At 35.9% G+C, this 14,466-nt stretch overlaps 1 protein-coding gene across 1 annotated transcript in view; it reads right to left on the bottom strand.

Moving 5' to 3' along the window:
* LOC148939815 (polyamine-transporting ATPase 13A3-like) overlaps positions 1-14,466 on the bottom strand; it is a 150,635-nt gene that overhangs the window by 24,433 nt on the left and 111,736 nt on the right. Inside the window, exon 15 of the mRNA XM_089106456.1 lies at positions 4,824-5,063. Within this exon, the coding sequence (XP_088962582.1) occupies positions 4,824-5,063 (240 nt within the window). The remainder of the gene's footprint in view (positions 1-4,823; positions 5,064-14,466) is intronic.

Here is a 14,466-nt window from a genome sequence, read left to right as displayed (position 1 = left end):
AGAGAGAGAGAGAGAGAGAGAGAGAGGGGGGGGAGGAAAATGGCGGAGAGGAAGGGAGTTTATTAATTTTCAGAGGTTCAACTTAAAATTTGACTGAAATCATAATGAAAAAACTTCACAATCATAAAAAATTAAATAAACTCTTTGCAGGGCTCAATGATCTATTATGCAGAAAGCACTCGGATAGACCAACGTCAAAACAAGCCCATTTCGTTTATTTATTTTTCGTTTATTTCCAAATAAATGAAACTTGCCTTCACATACAAGACTACCGCTGCAACCAAGACTATATATCACACATAGGAAAAAGACTTCGGCTTATATTAGCCGGATAGTAGCGGCAGTAATATTTGCAACCTAGTAAAGGATATAGTAAAGAATAAGCTTTAGTTGCAATCGACATTTGTAAAGTCGTTGATGGTGTCTTAGGGAGGAACAGCAAGGGGTATTAGCGAAAATGCTTTATTTATTTAAAAGAATGTTTATTTTTTATTTTTGATTACTATGGCTCGTGGTTCTTCCTTTAATAGGTTGCAGCTGCGGCTGCAACCATAATTATTAGACACTAACCTTATGGAAAATATATATCAATTAAAATAAAATCAATTTTTGATAAAAATAAAAACAAAAAAAAACTGCATTTTCAATTACAGATGATGATCGTGGTCGCAGCAGTAGCTGCAATCGTGGTTTCCTGGTTGCAAAGAAAATAATTGAAGGAAAATAAAGGAAAAATAATAAACAAGAAAAAATAAATAGAAAAAGTCAGGTAAAATTTAGACTATAATTAAGATGTATATAACTGTTACTATAAGATTTATTATAGAATGATTTAAGTAAAATAATGTTATGCAAAAAAATAATGTCAGTTCAAAATCTCTAAAATTACTATATAAAATACAAAATTTTATAGTGCTTTAGCAACAATTGTACTTTTTGAATTGAAATTAGAAAAGTACCTGCAAATTTAAAAAATAATTTTTATTTCAAACGCTTTTAGTTTTTAAAATACTGAATGTGATCAATCCCTCACCATTCACAAAAGTGTATGGTGACAATTTCTTTACTTCAATTGACCTTCTTCTAGAGTTAAAAAAGGAGCACTTAGCACGGGTACTATCAAGGCGGAAAGGATCCGAAGTGTGCCACTCGACACCGAGAAAGACCAGAAGAGAAAAGGAAGAGACAGCTTTTCTGACGTAATTGGGGGGGGGGGGAGATGAATTCGCATTGGCACCCTGGTTAGATAGCAGTAGCGTTCAGGTAACTTCAAGACATGTGGGTGGAGGTGAGGTAAGCAAAGCGAACAGACTGCAAATAAACAAACTACAGGTAAGCAAAGTGAACAGACTGCAAAGAAACAGACTACAGGTAAGCAAAGTGAACAGACTGCAAAGAAACAGACTACAGGTAAGCAAAGTAAACAGACTGCTAAGAAACAAGACTACAGGTAAGGAAAGTGGACAGACTGCTAAGAAACAGACTCCAGGTAAGCAAAGTGAACAGACTGCAAAGAAACAGACTACAGGTAAGCAAAGTGAACATACTAAAAAGAAACAGACTACACGTAATCAAAGTGAACAGACTACAAAGAAACAGACTACAGGTAAGCAAAGTGAACAGACTGCAAAGAAACAGACTACAGGTAAGCAAAGTGAACAGACAGTCAAAGGCTGCAAAGAAAAAGAAATCGCACGACCACAGATTGTCAAGGATAAACCAGGAGTATGGGTGGGTTCGACACAATACATCAGCTTGTCTTGTTACAGGAGATTGATCCGATCAAAAAGTCGACCCTCAGAATGGTTTTCCACATGGTGGATGTTGCTGTTTGTAACTCATGGCTAGAATACATGGGTGACTGTGATCGACTGGAAATCAGCAACAAAAGCCTCCTTGACCTACTTTCCTTTAGCCTTGACGTTGCACAGGATCTCATCAACAATGCTGTTCCTGGTAACAAGCGAGGCAAGGTCAAGGACTTCACGTGACTTGGAATATTATAAAATAGAGGAAGATCTTAGCGAGTCGTCTAAGAAAAGGAACAGGGTTTTTGTGCGCCCCGGACGGAACGCTCGGTTTGACCAGATAAGTCACTGGCCAGAAAAGATTGATAAGCACAACTGTTGCAAGAACTCAACATATATTATGAAAACTCGCACAATGTGTTCGAAATGTAAAATTCCTCTGTATAATGTCAATGGGCGCAATTATTTTGGTGAATTTTACGCTAAGTGATTAGTTGTATGCTTATTCAGCACTTGCCTTTTGTACGCTTTTTACCTAAAACAGAGCCGATTTTGATCCAGCCAAGCACACTGTCTTTGATTGAGAACATCGCAAAAAACAGGGTTGTCATCATAGGTTCAGTTAGAAAGTTTACCCCTTGATTTTAGCTATGTACCATTAACCCAACAAGATTTCAGATTTTTTTTTCTGAGGGAGAAAAATCGTGCGTGAAGGGGTTAGGGCCAAATAAAATCGGGTCGTCCACGATTAAGGTGGGAGAAGAAAATAGAAAAAAAACATCTAAAGGAAAATGGAAGGAAATGAAAACCACATTTATAAAAACATTAAAAAAAAAAATTATGCATTGGAACATTCACTTTACAAAACCTTGACGCATTCCTTCCTGAGTTAAGTATATATTTTGTTATACTTAACCCAGGATAAGTATATATGTGTTGGGTAAGTATATATTTAGGGGGATGACAGCGCCCACTTTACTGTAGAAAATCATTGTCTGTACAGTCTATGCATTTGTATAATCATACAAATGCAATGTAATATATCAGGTATATTTGTATATCAGGTTTTCCGTTTTTTGCTATTTTTTTTATGGCAGTATAAAGTTCAAATAGATTATCATTATAAAGAATATTATTATTACTAGTAATTATTAATATTATTATTCATAATAAAGAAGCTTTATTATCATAAAGTTGAAATAGAAAGTTCAAATAGAATATAAAAAGTAGTTTTTTATTATTTTTTATTAGGGAAGGGGGGAATTAAGAACTTTAGTTATATCATAAAACAAGCATACCTATTCAAAAAGCACCAGTATTCATGAAGGTACGAATATCAGCCATTTCTAGTTCCCTTATTACCTCCTTTGTTTCCATTTTCTCCTTAATTTTCAGGACGATTAGACAGAAAAAAAGTAAACAAAACATAAACCTAAACGGTCAAAACCTAACGGTCAAACATAAACCTAACGGTATAATTTTCCTTAATTTCCTTAAAACTGTATAATTTTCCTTAATTTTCAGGACGATTAGACAGAAAAAAAGTAAACAAAACATAACTCTAAATGGTCAAAACCTAACTGTCAAACATAAACATAACGGTCAAACATAAACCTAACGGTATAATTTTCCTTAATTTTCAGGACGATTAAACAGAAAAAAAGTAAACAAAACATAACTCTAAACGGTCAAAACCTAACGGTCAAACATAAACCTAACGGTCAAACATAAACCTAACGTTATAATTTTCCTTAATTTACTTAAAACTGTATAATTTTCCTTAATTTTCAGGACGATTATACAGAAAAAAAGTAAACAAAACATAACTCTAAACGGTCAAAACCTAACGGTCAAACATAAACATAACGGTCAAACATAAACCTAACGGTATAATTTTCCTTAATTTTCAGGACGATTAAACAGAAAAAAAGTAAACAAAACATAACTCTAAACGGTCAAAACCTAACGGTCAAACATAAACCTAACGGTCAAACATAAACCTAACCGTATAATTTTCCTTAATTTCCTTAAAACGGTATAATTTTCCTTAATTTTCAGGACGATTAGACAGAAAAAAAGTAAACAAAACATAACTCTAAACGGTCAAAACCTAACGGTCAAACATAAACATAACGGTCAAACATAAACCTAACGGTATAATTTTCCTTAATTTTCAGGACGATTAGACAGAAAAAAATTAAACAAAACATAACTCTAAACGGTCAAAACCTAACGGTCAAACATAAACCTAACGGTCAAACATAAACCTAACCGTATAATTTTCCTTAATTTCCTTAAAACGGTATAATTTTCCTTAATTTTCAGGACGATTAGACAGAAAAAAAGTAAACAAAACATAACTCTAAACGGTCAAAACCTAACGGTCAAACCTAAACATAACGGTCAAACATAAACCTAAACGGTCAGAAACACAAGTGTCAAACGTCATAAAACATAAATGTTTATCGCTCGCGGATCAGTAAACATGACAGTACGAATATCAGCCATTTTCAGTTCCTTTATTAATTCCTTTGCTTCCATTTTCTCCCTTTTTCCGTGAGATTCAGATAAAAAAAAAGCCAAATAAACATAACTGTCAAATGTCATAAACAGACTGTCAAACGACTAGAACACAACTGTCAAAGGTCATAAAACATAAATGTTTATCGCGCGCGGATCAGTAAACATGACAGTACGAATATCAGCCATTTTCAGTTCTTTTATTAATTCCTTTGCTTCCATTTTCTCCCTTTTTCCGTAAGATTCAGATAAAAAAAAGCCAAATAAACATAACTGTCAAATGTCATAAACAGACTGTCAAACGACTAGAACACAACTGTCAAAGGTCATAAAAAAAGGGTTTACCCAACACAGACCAGCAAACATACAATATGAATATCAGCCATTTTCAGTTCCATTATTAACTGCTTCGCTTCCATTTTCTCCCTTTTTCCATAAGAATCAGAGAAAAAAAAGCCAATTAAACATTACTGTCGAAGGTCATAGACAGAACTGTCAAATGGCTGAAACATAAGTGTCAAATGTCACAAACATAACCGTTTATCCAGAACGTACCTGTAATCATGACAGTGCGAATATCAGCCATTTCTAGTTCTTTTATTACTTCCTTTGTCTCCATTTTCTCCCTATTTTCCATAATAATCAGACCAAGAAAGGTCAAATTCTCTTCAAATTCTTCACGCTGCATTTTTTGCACTTTGACATAGTTCTTTTTCACTGACCGATGTGCCATTGCTATAATACGATAACCTTTTTGAGCATACCCACTTAAGGTTTGATGAAAGTTCTTCGGAACTGCAAAAACAAACATTAATAACTTTAGCAACCAATCAAACTCTAGACGAAAGTAGTGAATAAGCTAATTTATGGCAGAAAACGGTATTTAACGAATTAATACGATATAACACGATTACCTTACTGAGCATACCCACTTAAGGTTTGATGAAAGTTCTTCAGAACTTCAAAATAAACATTAATAACTATAGCAACCAATCAAACTCTAGACGAAAGAAGTGAATAAGCTAATTTATGGCAGAAAACGGTATTTAACGAATTAATACGATATAACACGATTACCTTATTGAGCATACCCACTTAAGGTTTGATGAAAGTTCTTCAGAACTGCAAAACAAACATTACTAACTTTAGCAACCAATCAAACTCTAGACGAAAGTAGTGAATAAGCTAATTTATGGCAGAAAACGGTATTTAACGAATTAATACGATATAACACGATTACCTTACTGAGCATACCCACTTAAGGTTTGATGAAAGTTCTTCAGAACTGCAAAATAAACATTAATAACTTTAGCAACCACTCAAACTCTAGACGAAAGTAGTGAATAAGCTAATTTATGGCAGAAAACGGTATTTAACGAATTAATACGATATAACACGATTACCTTACTGAGCATACCCACTTAAGGTTTGATGAAAGTTCTTCTTAACTGCAAAACAAACATTACTAACTTTAGCAACCAATCAAACTCTAGACGAAAGTAGTGAATAAGCTAATTTATGGCAGAAAACGGTATTTAACGAATTAATACGATATAACACGATTACCTTATTGAGCATACCCACTTAAGGTTTTATGAAAGTTCTTCAGAACTGCAAAATAAACATTAATAACGTTAGCAACCACTCAAACACTATACGAAAGAAGTGAATAAGCTAATTTATGTCAGAAAACGTTATTTAACGAAGTAATACGATATAACACGATTACCTTACTTAGCATACCCACTTAAGGTTTGATGAAAGTTCTTGAGAACTACAAAACAAACATTAATAACTTTAGAAACCAATCAAACTCTAGACGAAAGAAGTGAATAAGCTAATTTATGGCAGAAAACGGTATTTAACGAATTAATACGATATAACACGATTACCTTATTGAGCATACCCACTTAAGGTTTGATGAAAGTTCTTCGGAACTGCAAAATAAACATTAATAACTTTAGCAACCAATCAAACTCTAGACGAAAGTAGTGAATAAGCTAATTTATGGCAGAAAACGGTATTTAACGAATTAATACGATATAACACGATTACCTTATTGAGCATACCCACTTAAGGTTTGATGAAAGTTCTTCGGAACTGCAAAATAAACATTACTAACTTTAGCAACCAATCAAACTCTAGACGAAAGTAGTGAATAAGCTAATTTATGACAGAAAACGGTATTTAACGAATTAATACGATATAACACGATTACCTTATTGAGCATACCCACTTAATGTTTGATGAAATTTCTTCGGAACTTCAAAAACAAACATTAATAACTATAGCAACCAATCAAACTCTAGACGAAAGTAGTGAATAAGCTAATTTATGACAGAAAACGGTATTTAACGAATTAATACGATATAACACGATTACCTTATTGAGCATACCCACTTAAGGTTTGATGAAAGTTCTTCGGAACTGCAAAAACAAACATTAATAACTTTAGCAACCACTCAAACTCTCGACGAAAGTAGTGAATAAGCTAATTTATGACAGAAAACGGTATTTAACGAATTAATACGATATAACACGATTACCTTATTGAGCATACCCACTTAAGGTTTGATGAAAGTTCTTCGGAACTGCAAAAACAAACATTAATAACTATAGCAACCAATCAAACTCTCGCCGAAAGTAGTGAATAAGCTAATTTATGACAGAAAACGGTATTTAACGAATTAATACGATATAACACGATTACCTTATTGAGCATACCCAATTAAGGTTTGATGAAAGTTCTTCGGAACTGTAAAAACAAACATTACTAACTTTAACAACCAATCAAACTCTCGACAAAAATCGTGAATAAAACGAAGTTATGACAGAAAACGGTAATTAACGAATTCAACGAATGACGAAAACGGTATTTAACAAAGTCAACGAGTGTGAGTTTTGAAAACCGAGACTTTTCAGTGGTCCTATAATACCAACGAACGTGTCAATAGAGTCAACGCAATAGCGCTGACTTAGCAAAGGGTGATGTGTCTCCAATATAATATTCTTAATTTCCCCAGCCACTTTGTATAGAAAGGATGATCGTAGAGTAGAAATTATGAATTTTTTTGGAAATGGGAAATTTTAGGGCCTTTTCAAAGGACCAAAAGTGATTTGAGGGCAAACAGCCCCTCCCCTGCCATTTCCGTCTTCAGGAACCCTTGTAACACTTCATTGGTATTAAATCGATTTTGAAACAGCCACTTTGTCTAGCATTGTTGAAAAATCTAATAAGTTTGCTACCGGAGTCGACACGACGCCTCAGTCCCATGAGTAATGATCCTAGTTTATGCACATTTGCTCAAAAAACAAAGTTTTTCTGATAGGAATAAACTGTGAAGTCGACCTAAAAGGAACGAAAACGAATAATTCTGAAAAAATGAAAACATAAAATCAACTAAAAATTACAGGATAATCTTTATACTGCTACTACTACTAACAACTCACCGCAGCACCAAGCCACATGGGGACAACACAACCACATACGCTCCTCCTCCATCCCAATCTATTCAAAGCCTCGCTCTTTACATCCTACCAGGAAGCTCCCGCTTCCCTTAAATCTTTCCTTGTGACTTCCTCCCACCCCAACCGAGGGTGACCTGCTTTCTGTTTAGCCATAGACGGTTGGTCCAAACAATTTTTGGCAATCTGTCGTCCTTCATCCGAAGAACACGCCTAGCCATCTCAGCCTTTCTCTCATTATAGCTCTAGAAAGCGGGATTGAAGAACACTTCTTTTTTTTCGAAGTGGCCTGGTCTAAAGAAAAAAAAAATAATAATAATACATCGTGCCAAAATCGTTCTTTACTTAGGCAGCGCTATTGCACTGCCTATGAACACTTTTCGGACAGCCAACTGTTTGAAATACGGTCAGTCAGTCGGGTACCCCCCCCCCAAAAAAAAATTAGTAGATAATTTCTCTAGCAAACATCTATCAAATCTTCCTCCATTCCTCGGAGCGCCCATGCTTCAGAACCATATTTGACCACTGTAATCACTGTAGCTTCTAACATTCTAATCTTGGCTCGCAGACTTATCTTCCTATTCTTTCAAACTTTTTTCAACTGTGAAAAAAAGTTTTGGGTTTTGGGTATTCTACTTTTAACGTCTTCACTGCACCTAACGTCTTGCACCCATCCACCAGGTCCTTTAAGGAGTAGGAAAATCTTCCAGAAAATAAAAGACTCATTTATCAGGCTTTCAATAGTCTTTCACTGGCCATGGTATTGGTAACTTTCTCCACATAATTTAAATTCTCTAAGAAATTCAAGCAAGCTTAGTTAAACAGTTCGTGGTAACGAGCTGTAAGTGAGGATCGACTCGGCTCAATAGTAACGAAAAATCTAAAAAACGGAATTTTGATACCAATAGATACATCAAAAGAATCGGATTTTTATGCTGACATGGAGGATATTTTCATGGGGAAAGGGACATTTCTATGAAGGGGGTGCCGGATTTCCCAGCATTATTTAAAAACGACCAGAAATTAAATTAAAAGTTTTTTCAACTGAAAATAAGGAGCAACATTAAAACTTAAAACGAACAGAAATTATTACGTATATGAGAGGGTTCGCCCCCTAGTCAATATCTCGCTCTTTACTCTAAAGTTTTTTTTTTAATACTTTCAAAAGAGCTATATATTCTAATTAAACGGCCTTTGTGATTCAGAGGTCATTCTTATAGAATTGTAACACAATTCGAACTTTAGCGTAAAGAGCAAGGTATTGACTAGGCGAACCCCCACATATACATAATAATTTCTGTTCCGTTTTAATGTTGCTCCTTACTTTCAGTTGAAAAAAATTGTTTGTTTGTTATATTCAATTTTCAGCAAAATTCTATAGTTTAAAGCTTAAGCTCCAATATTGTGAGTCCGTTTATTTGAGTTTTGCTGACTTATGCTCTCTACTCGCTCTTTACTTCCATAAGAAAAATTTGTTTATTTTAAATGGCTTTAGAAAAATTTCATTTTATTTAATCTACATAATAAACCTTACAAAAATATCTTATCTACTTTATATACTGAGCAAAAATTTAATTTTCTTTAATCTACATAATAAACCTTTCAAAAATATCTTATTTATTTTATATACTTATATACACCGAACAGCGAACCAAACGGACTGATCATTCCTTGAGCAACTGTTTTGTAAACCACTATCATCTTATCCCCCCTCCCCTAATGGGCACTTGAACATATATAGTAATACAAAAATAAATAGAACTCTTGAAACTGAAAAATGTATAAAAAGACGAAGTTTGTCGAAGTTCACCATAGCTCAGTTAGACCCCGGCGCCACGCCAGCGCATCGACCGAGCACTACCAAGGAAAGGCCCGGTTGACCGCCACCGAAGTGTCGCAACGCCGCTGGCGCGCCGCACGCGCGCCCCCACCAGTAGAGGCGGTGGCGTTCGGTTGAATTTGAATTAATTTTTCGGCAAGTCTTTTTTGCGTCAACCGCAAAGTCGGAGCTTTTTTTCTTGTGTGGTTAAGTATTTCGATTTTTCTGATTAGAAATCAAGCAGGGCTTGCACTATCCTCGAATTCGGGGATTTGACCGAAATATATGTGTCACCCCCAAAAAAAATTCGGTTCCCCGAAAATCACCCAACCACGGTGCCACCCCTAGTGATTTATCACTGGTAACTATCCCTGCCAAATATTACTTTGTATACCATAATTCTTCACTACTATCTTGTTCGTTAATTTTCGTCTCTTGTGTTACTTCGTATATAAACCAGACAGATACAATTGCAATATAGACGGGTCTTCATATGCTGACCAAAGTATCGTGTTTATGAAATTAAATAATAAAAAAAAGTTTTTTAACTGAAAGTAAGGAGCGACATTAAAAATTAAATCGAACAGCAACCATTCCGTATATGAAAGGGGCTGTCCCCTCCTCAACGTCTCGCTTTTTACGCTAAATTTTAATTATTGTTTTAAAAAGTAGTGGTGACTAAGAGTCAAACTTTAGTGTAAAGAGTGATGCGTTAAGGAGGGGACAGCCCCTTTCATATACGGAATAATTGCTGTTAGTTTTAAGTTTTAATGTCGCTACTTACTTTCAGTTTATAAAAAACTTGATTTTTATTTAATTTCTTAACGTTTTTCAACTAATGCAGGTTCAATTTTGGCTCACCATGCATGAAAAAATAAAACACGATTTGCATATTACTTTTGGCAGATTTATTCCAGATATGAAGGGTCGCCCCTCCTCAATACCTTGCTCTTTACGCTAAAGATGTTAGCACTTTTCTGGCTCACCCTCCATGAAATATATTCCTCCCCCTCAGGGAACTCCTTCGTGGAAATTCCATCCAACGTAAAGTGCGCCCCCCGTCAAATTCCTTTCAGACAGTTTCTTCCTCACTGAGAATACCCCCCCCCTCTCTCTCTGTAAATTTGCTTGTGGACGATTCACTCTGAAAAATTCTCCTTAGTATTTTTTCGTTGGAATAAGACTTTAATCTATAATTAGTTTCTCGGTTACTCCAGAAATGCCCCCTTCCATGGAAATTATTTCCCAGAAAACAGAACTTGAGGAAAAAGCCCTCGGATAATCCCCCCAGAACATCTACATAAAAAAATTTGGAAAAGAGAATGTACGACAATTAAAAAAGAATTTCGTATGGTAATTCTGTCCAAACCCCCCAGTGTACTATTTCCCTAGAATATTCACTTATCAGAAATTTCCCTCCCAAAGGAAGATTCTACTCTTAGAAATCCAGCACCAGCACATCCCCCCCTAACCCCCAAAAAATGGCTATATATTTCCAAATAATAGATACTATACATAAACAATGGGCAAAGTTCACAACTTGCAGCCCTTCCCCCGGGGACTGTGGCGAGTCATTTTACACCTAAAGACATAGTTATAAGATTTTTCGAATATGCTGAAGAAAATGCTTATCTCAAAATTTTGATCCGGTGACTTAGGGAAAAAAATGAGTTTGGGAGGGGGCCTAGTTGCCCTCCAATTGTCTTGATCACTTAAAAGGGCACTAGAACTTCTGATTTTCGTTCGAATGAACCTTCTCGCGATATTTTAGGACCACTGGGTCGATACGGTCACCCCTGGGAAGAAAAAAAAACAACAAATAAATAAAAGCGCATCCGTGATCTTTCTTCAAAATTCCAAATTTTTGCATATAGGAGCTTTAAATCTATACAATAGAGCTATCTGATATGCTGAATCTGACGGTGTGATTTTCATTAAGATTCTATGACCTTAGTTCCCCACCTTTTTCGAAAACAAGGCAAATATTCTCAGGCTCGTAACTTTTGATCGGCAATACTAAACTTGATGAAATTTATATATTTGAAATCAACATAAAATCCGATCCGTTTTGTGTGTACTCCCCTTTAATTAGATTCCTTGAATCTTATTGAATGCCACGGCAAATCTATTATCTATTATTTCAACTATTATGCAAGGGTTCTAAAATGCCACAACCATTTCGTTTCTACCAGATTTCTACTTCTCTTGATGAATAACAAAGAAGACCAGCGTCCAGCCAGCGACTTGCGAAGTTTTTAACTCATGAATAGGCCCGAAGGGGGGGGGAGGGGATTTTGGAAGGGGGGGAATCTTATATACAGCTTTTAAATAGTTTTCAGCCAATTGGCTATCTCCGAATTTTAGATCAATTATTTTATGGCCCTATTTAGCCAACTATTTTTTTGTGGGAACAACTGGTACTTTGTTGTAGCGTGATTTTTTTTCATTACTTAAAGAAACCCTAGAAACATAAATTTCTTATCAAATGAGCACCGTTGTGATTGGCTATGATCTTTGATCGAGACGCGATAGTTGTACTACCCTCATACACTAAAATGCGATTTCCAAGACAGTGAACGGTAAACCAGAAGTTAAGAGTTTTAAACCAAAACCAAGCCAAGGCTAGGTGAAATGTTACTGCAAATACGACCAATGTACAACACCTACGGAGAAACGCTTGTGTTATGTCTCAAGGTAAAACAAAAGTTGTATATCCCATATCACGTCTGAAGTTTTTCACGGAAGTATACAACTACCGTGTATGGACTGACTATAAAATGGATAAATTGAAGACTACTTTTACGGATCTTTATATGTGCGCCATTTTTTTTTTTTTTTTTTTTTTTTTTACAATGTGACAGCCCATGGATCCCGCGATTATAAACTGTTTGTAAGAATATCGCTTTGCGAAACTGAAGACACACCATAACAAATAACAAGTTCATAAGCTGATATGACACTTACTCCTAGTCACAAATACCCAATAAACTATCAGATTGGAGTTATAGCCTCCCCCTCACCTAAAGACATAACTAAAATCCAACTTGCTTCGCGACCAAGTCTAATTGAGTACCCCCTCAACTAAAGACATGACTAAAACCCAACTTGCTTCGCGACCAAATTTAATTGAGCCCAACTTGCTTCACGACCACATTAAATTGAGCACCCTCTCACCTAAAGACACAACTAAAACCCAACTTGCTACACGACCAAATTTAGTTGAGCACCCCCTCACCTAAAGACAAAACTAAAACCCAACTTGCTTCGCGACCAAATTTAATTGAACACCCCTCACCTAAATACACAATTAAAACCCAACTTCCTTCGCGACCAAATTTAATTGAGTCCCCCTCACCTAAAGACATAACTAAAACCCAACTTACTTCGCGACCAAATTTAATTGAGCCCAACTTGCTTCACGACCGCATTAAATTGAGCACCCTCTCACCTAAAGACACAACTAAAACAAAACTTGCAACACGACCAAATTTAGTTGAGTACCCTCTCACCTAAAGACAAAACAAAACCCAACTTCCTTCGCGACCTAATTTAATTGAGTCCCCCTCACCTAAAGACATAGATAAAACCCAACTTGCTTCGCGATCAAGTTTAATTGAGCACCCTTTCACCTAAAGACATAACTAAAACCCAACTTTCTTCGCGACCAAATTTAATTGAGCACCCCCTCACCTAAAGACATAACTAAAACACAACGTTCTTCGCAACCAAATTTAATTGAGCACCCCCTCACCTAAAGACATAACTAAAACCCAACGTTCTTCGCGACCAAATTTAATTGAGCACCCCCTCACCTAAAGACATAACTAAAACCCAACGTTCTTCGCGACCAAATTTAATTGAGCACCCCCTCACCTAAAGACCTAACTAAAACCAAACGTTCTTCGCGACCAAATTTAATTGAGCACCCCCTCACCTAAAGACATAACTAAAACCCAACGTTCTTCGCGACCAAATTTAATTGAGCACCCCCTCACCTAAAGACATAACTAAAACCCAACGTTCTTCGCGACCAAATTTAATTGAGCACCCCCTCACCTAAAGACATAACTAAAACCAAACGTTCTTCGCGACCAAATTTAATTGAGCACCTATTAGCTTTTTTTTAATAAACGTAAAAGTACCCTTCCCTAACAGAGGTTTGATCGAGTCTGGGTACTCGAAATCACAACCGTAGCTCCTGACCAGGTGATGTTGAATAAATTCTACCAAGCACTTAGGTTGACAATAAACTTACCCCCCCCCACTCTAAACACACTGGCCAAATCAGTTGCGGAGCCCAAAAGGCGAACCATGAGTATATTCTTAATTTTGATCAAATTTGAGTTGGATCCAACATCCCCTTCTGGTAAACGTACTCAATAAAATAAACTTAGGCCACTCATCTTCTAAAAAAAGTTGAAACCAATCCTGAGGTCTGAAAAGGCCTAACTAAAACATTAATTGTTACTTCTGAAAAAAGTTTGGCTGAAATCTAAGAACGACCTTTCGTAGATACCCTCAAGTAGAGTTTAGGCACTCCTTATAGCCCCCCCCCTCAAAGAGACCAGATTGGTATTAGGACACCGATAAACACAACTTGGACACTGGCACCCGTCCCCCTCCCCCATTAGGTTAGATCGAGATCAAATAAACTCACATAGTAGACGTCCTTATGACAAGATATTAGGGATAACCCTTTCTTTCCCTCAGGAGAAGTTTAATTAGGTCCATATCTCCAAAGGGCATTACTATGAAACTTCTCTTAACTAGCAAAAAATATTAGGTAATTTGGAGATATGGAGATTTGGAGATATCTCCAAAGGGCATTACTATGAAACTTCTCTTAACTAGCAAAAAATATTCGGTAATTTGGAGATATGGAGATTTGGAGATATCTCCAAAGGGCATTACTAT

This window comes from Artemia sp. Qi Xiang Cuo, chromosome 20, assembly GCF_049724085.1.
Source record: "Artemia sp. Qi Xiang Cuo chromosome 20, ASM4972408v1, whole genome shotgun sequence".
Taxonomy (NCBI): Eukaryota; Metazoa; Arthropoda; class Branchiopoda; order Anostraca; family Artemiidae; genus Artemia; species Artemia sp. Qi Xiang Cuo.
Note: the sequence above shows the minus strand (reverse complement) of the source record. Positions and strands in the feature narration are given on the sequence as shown.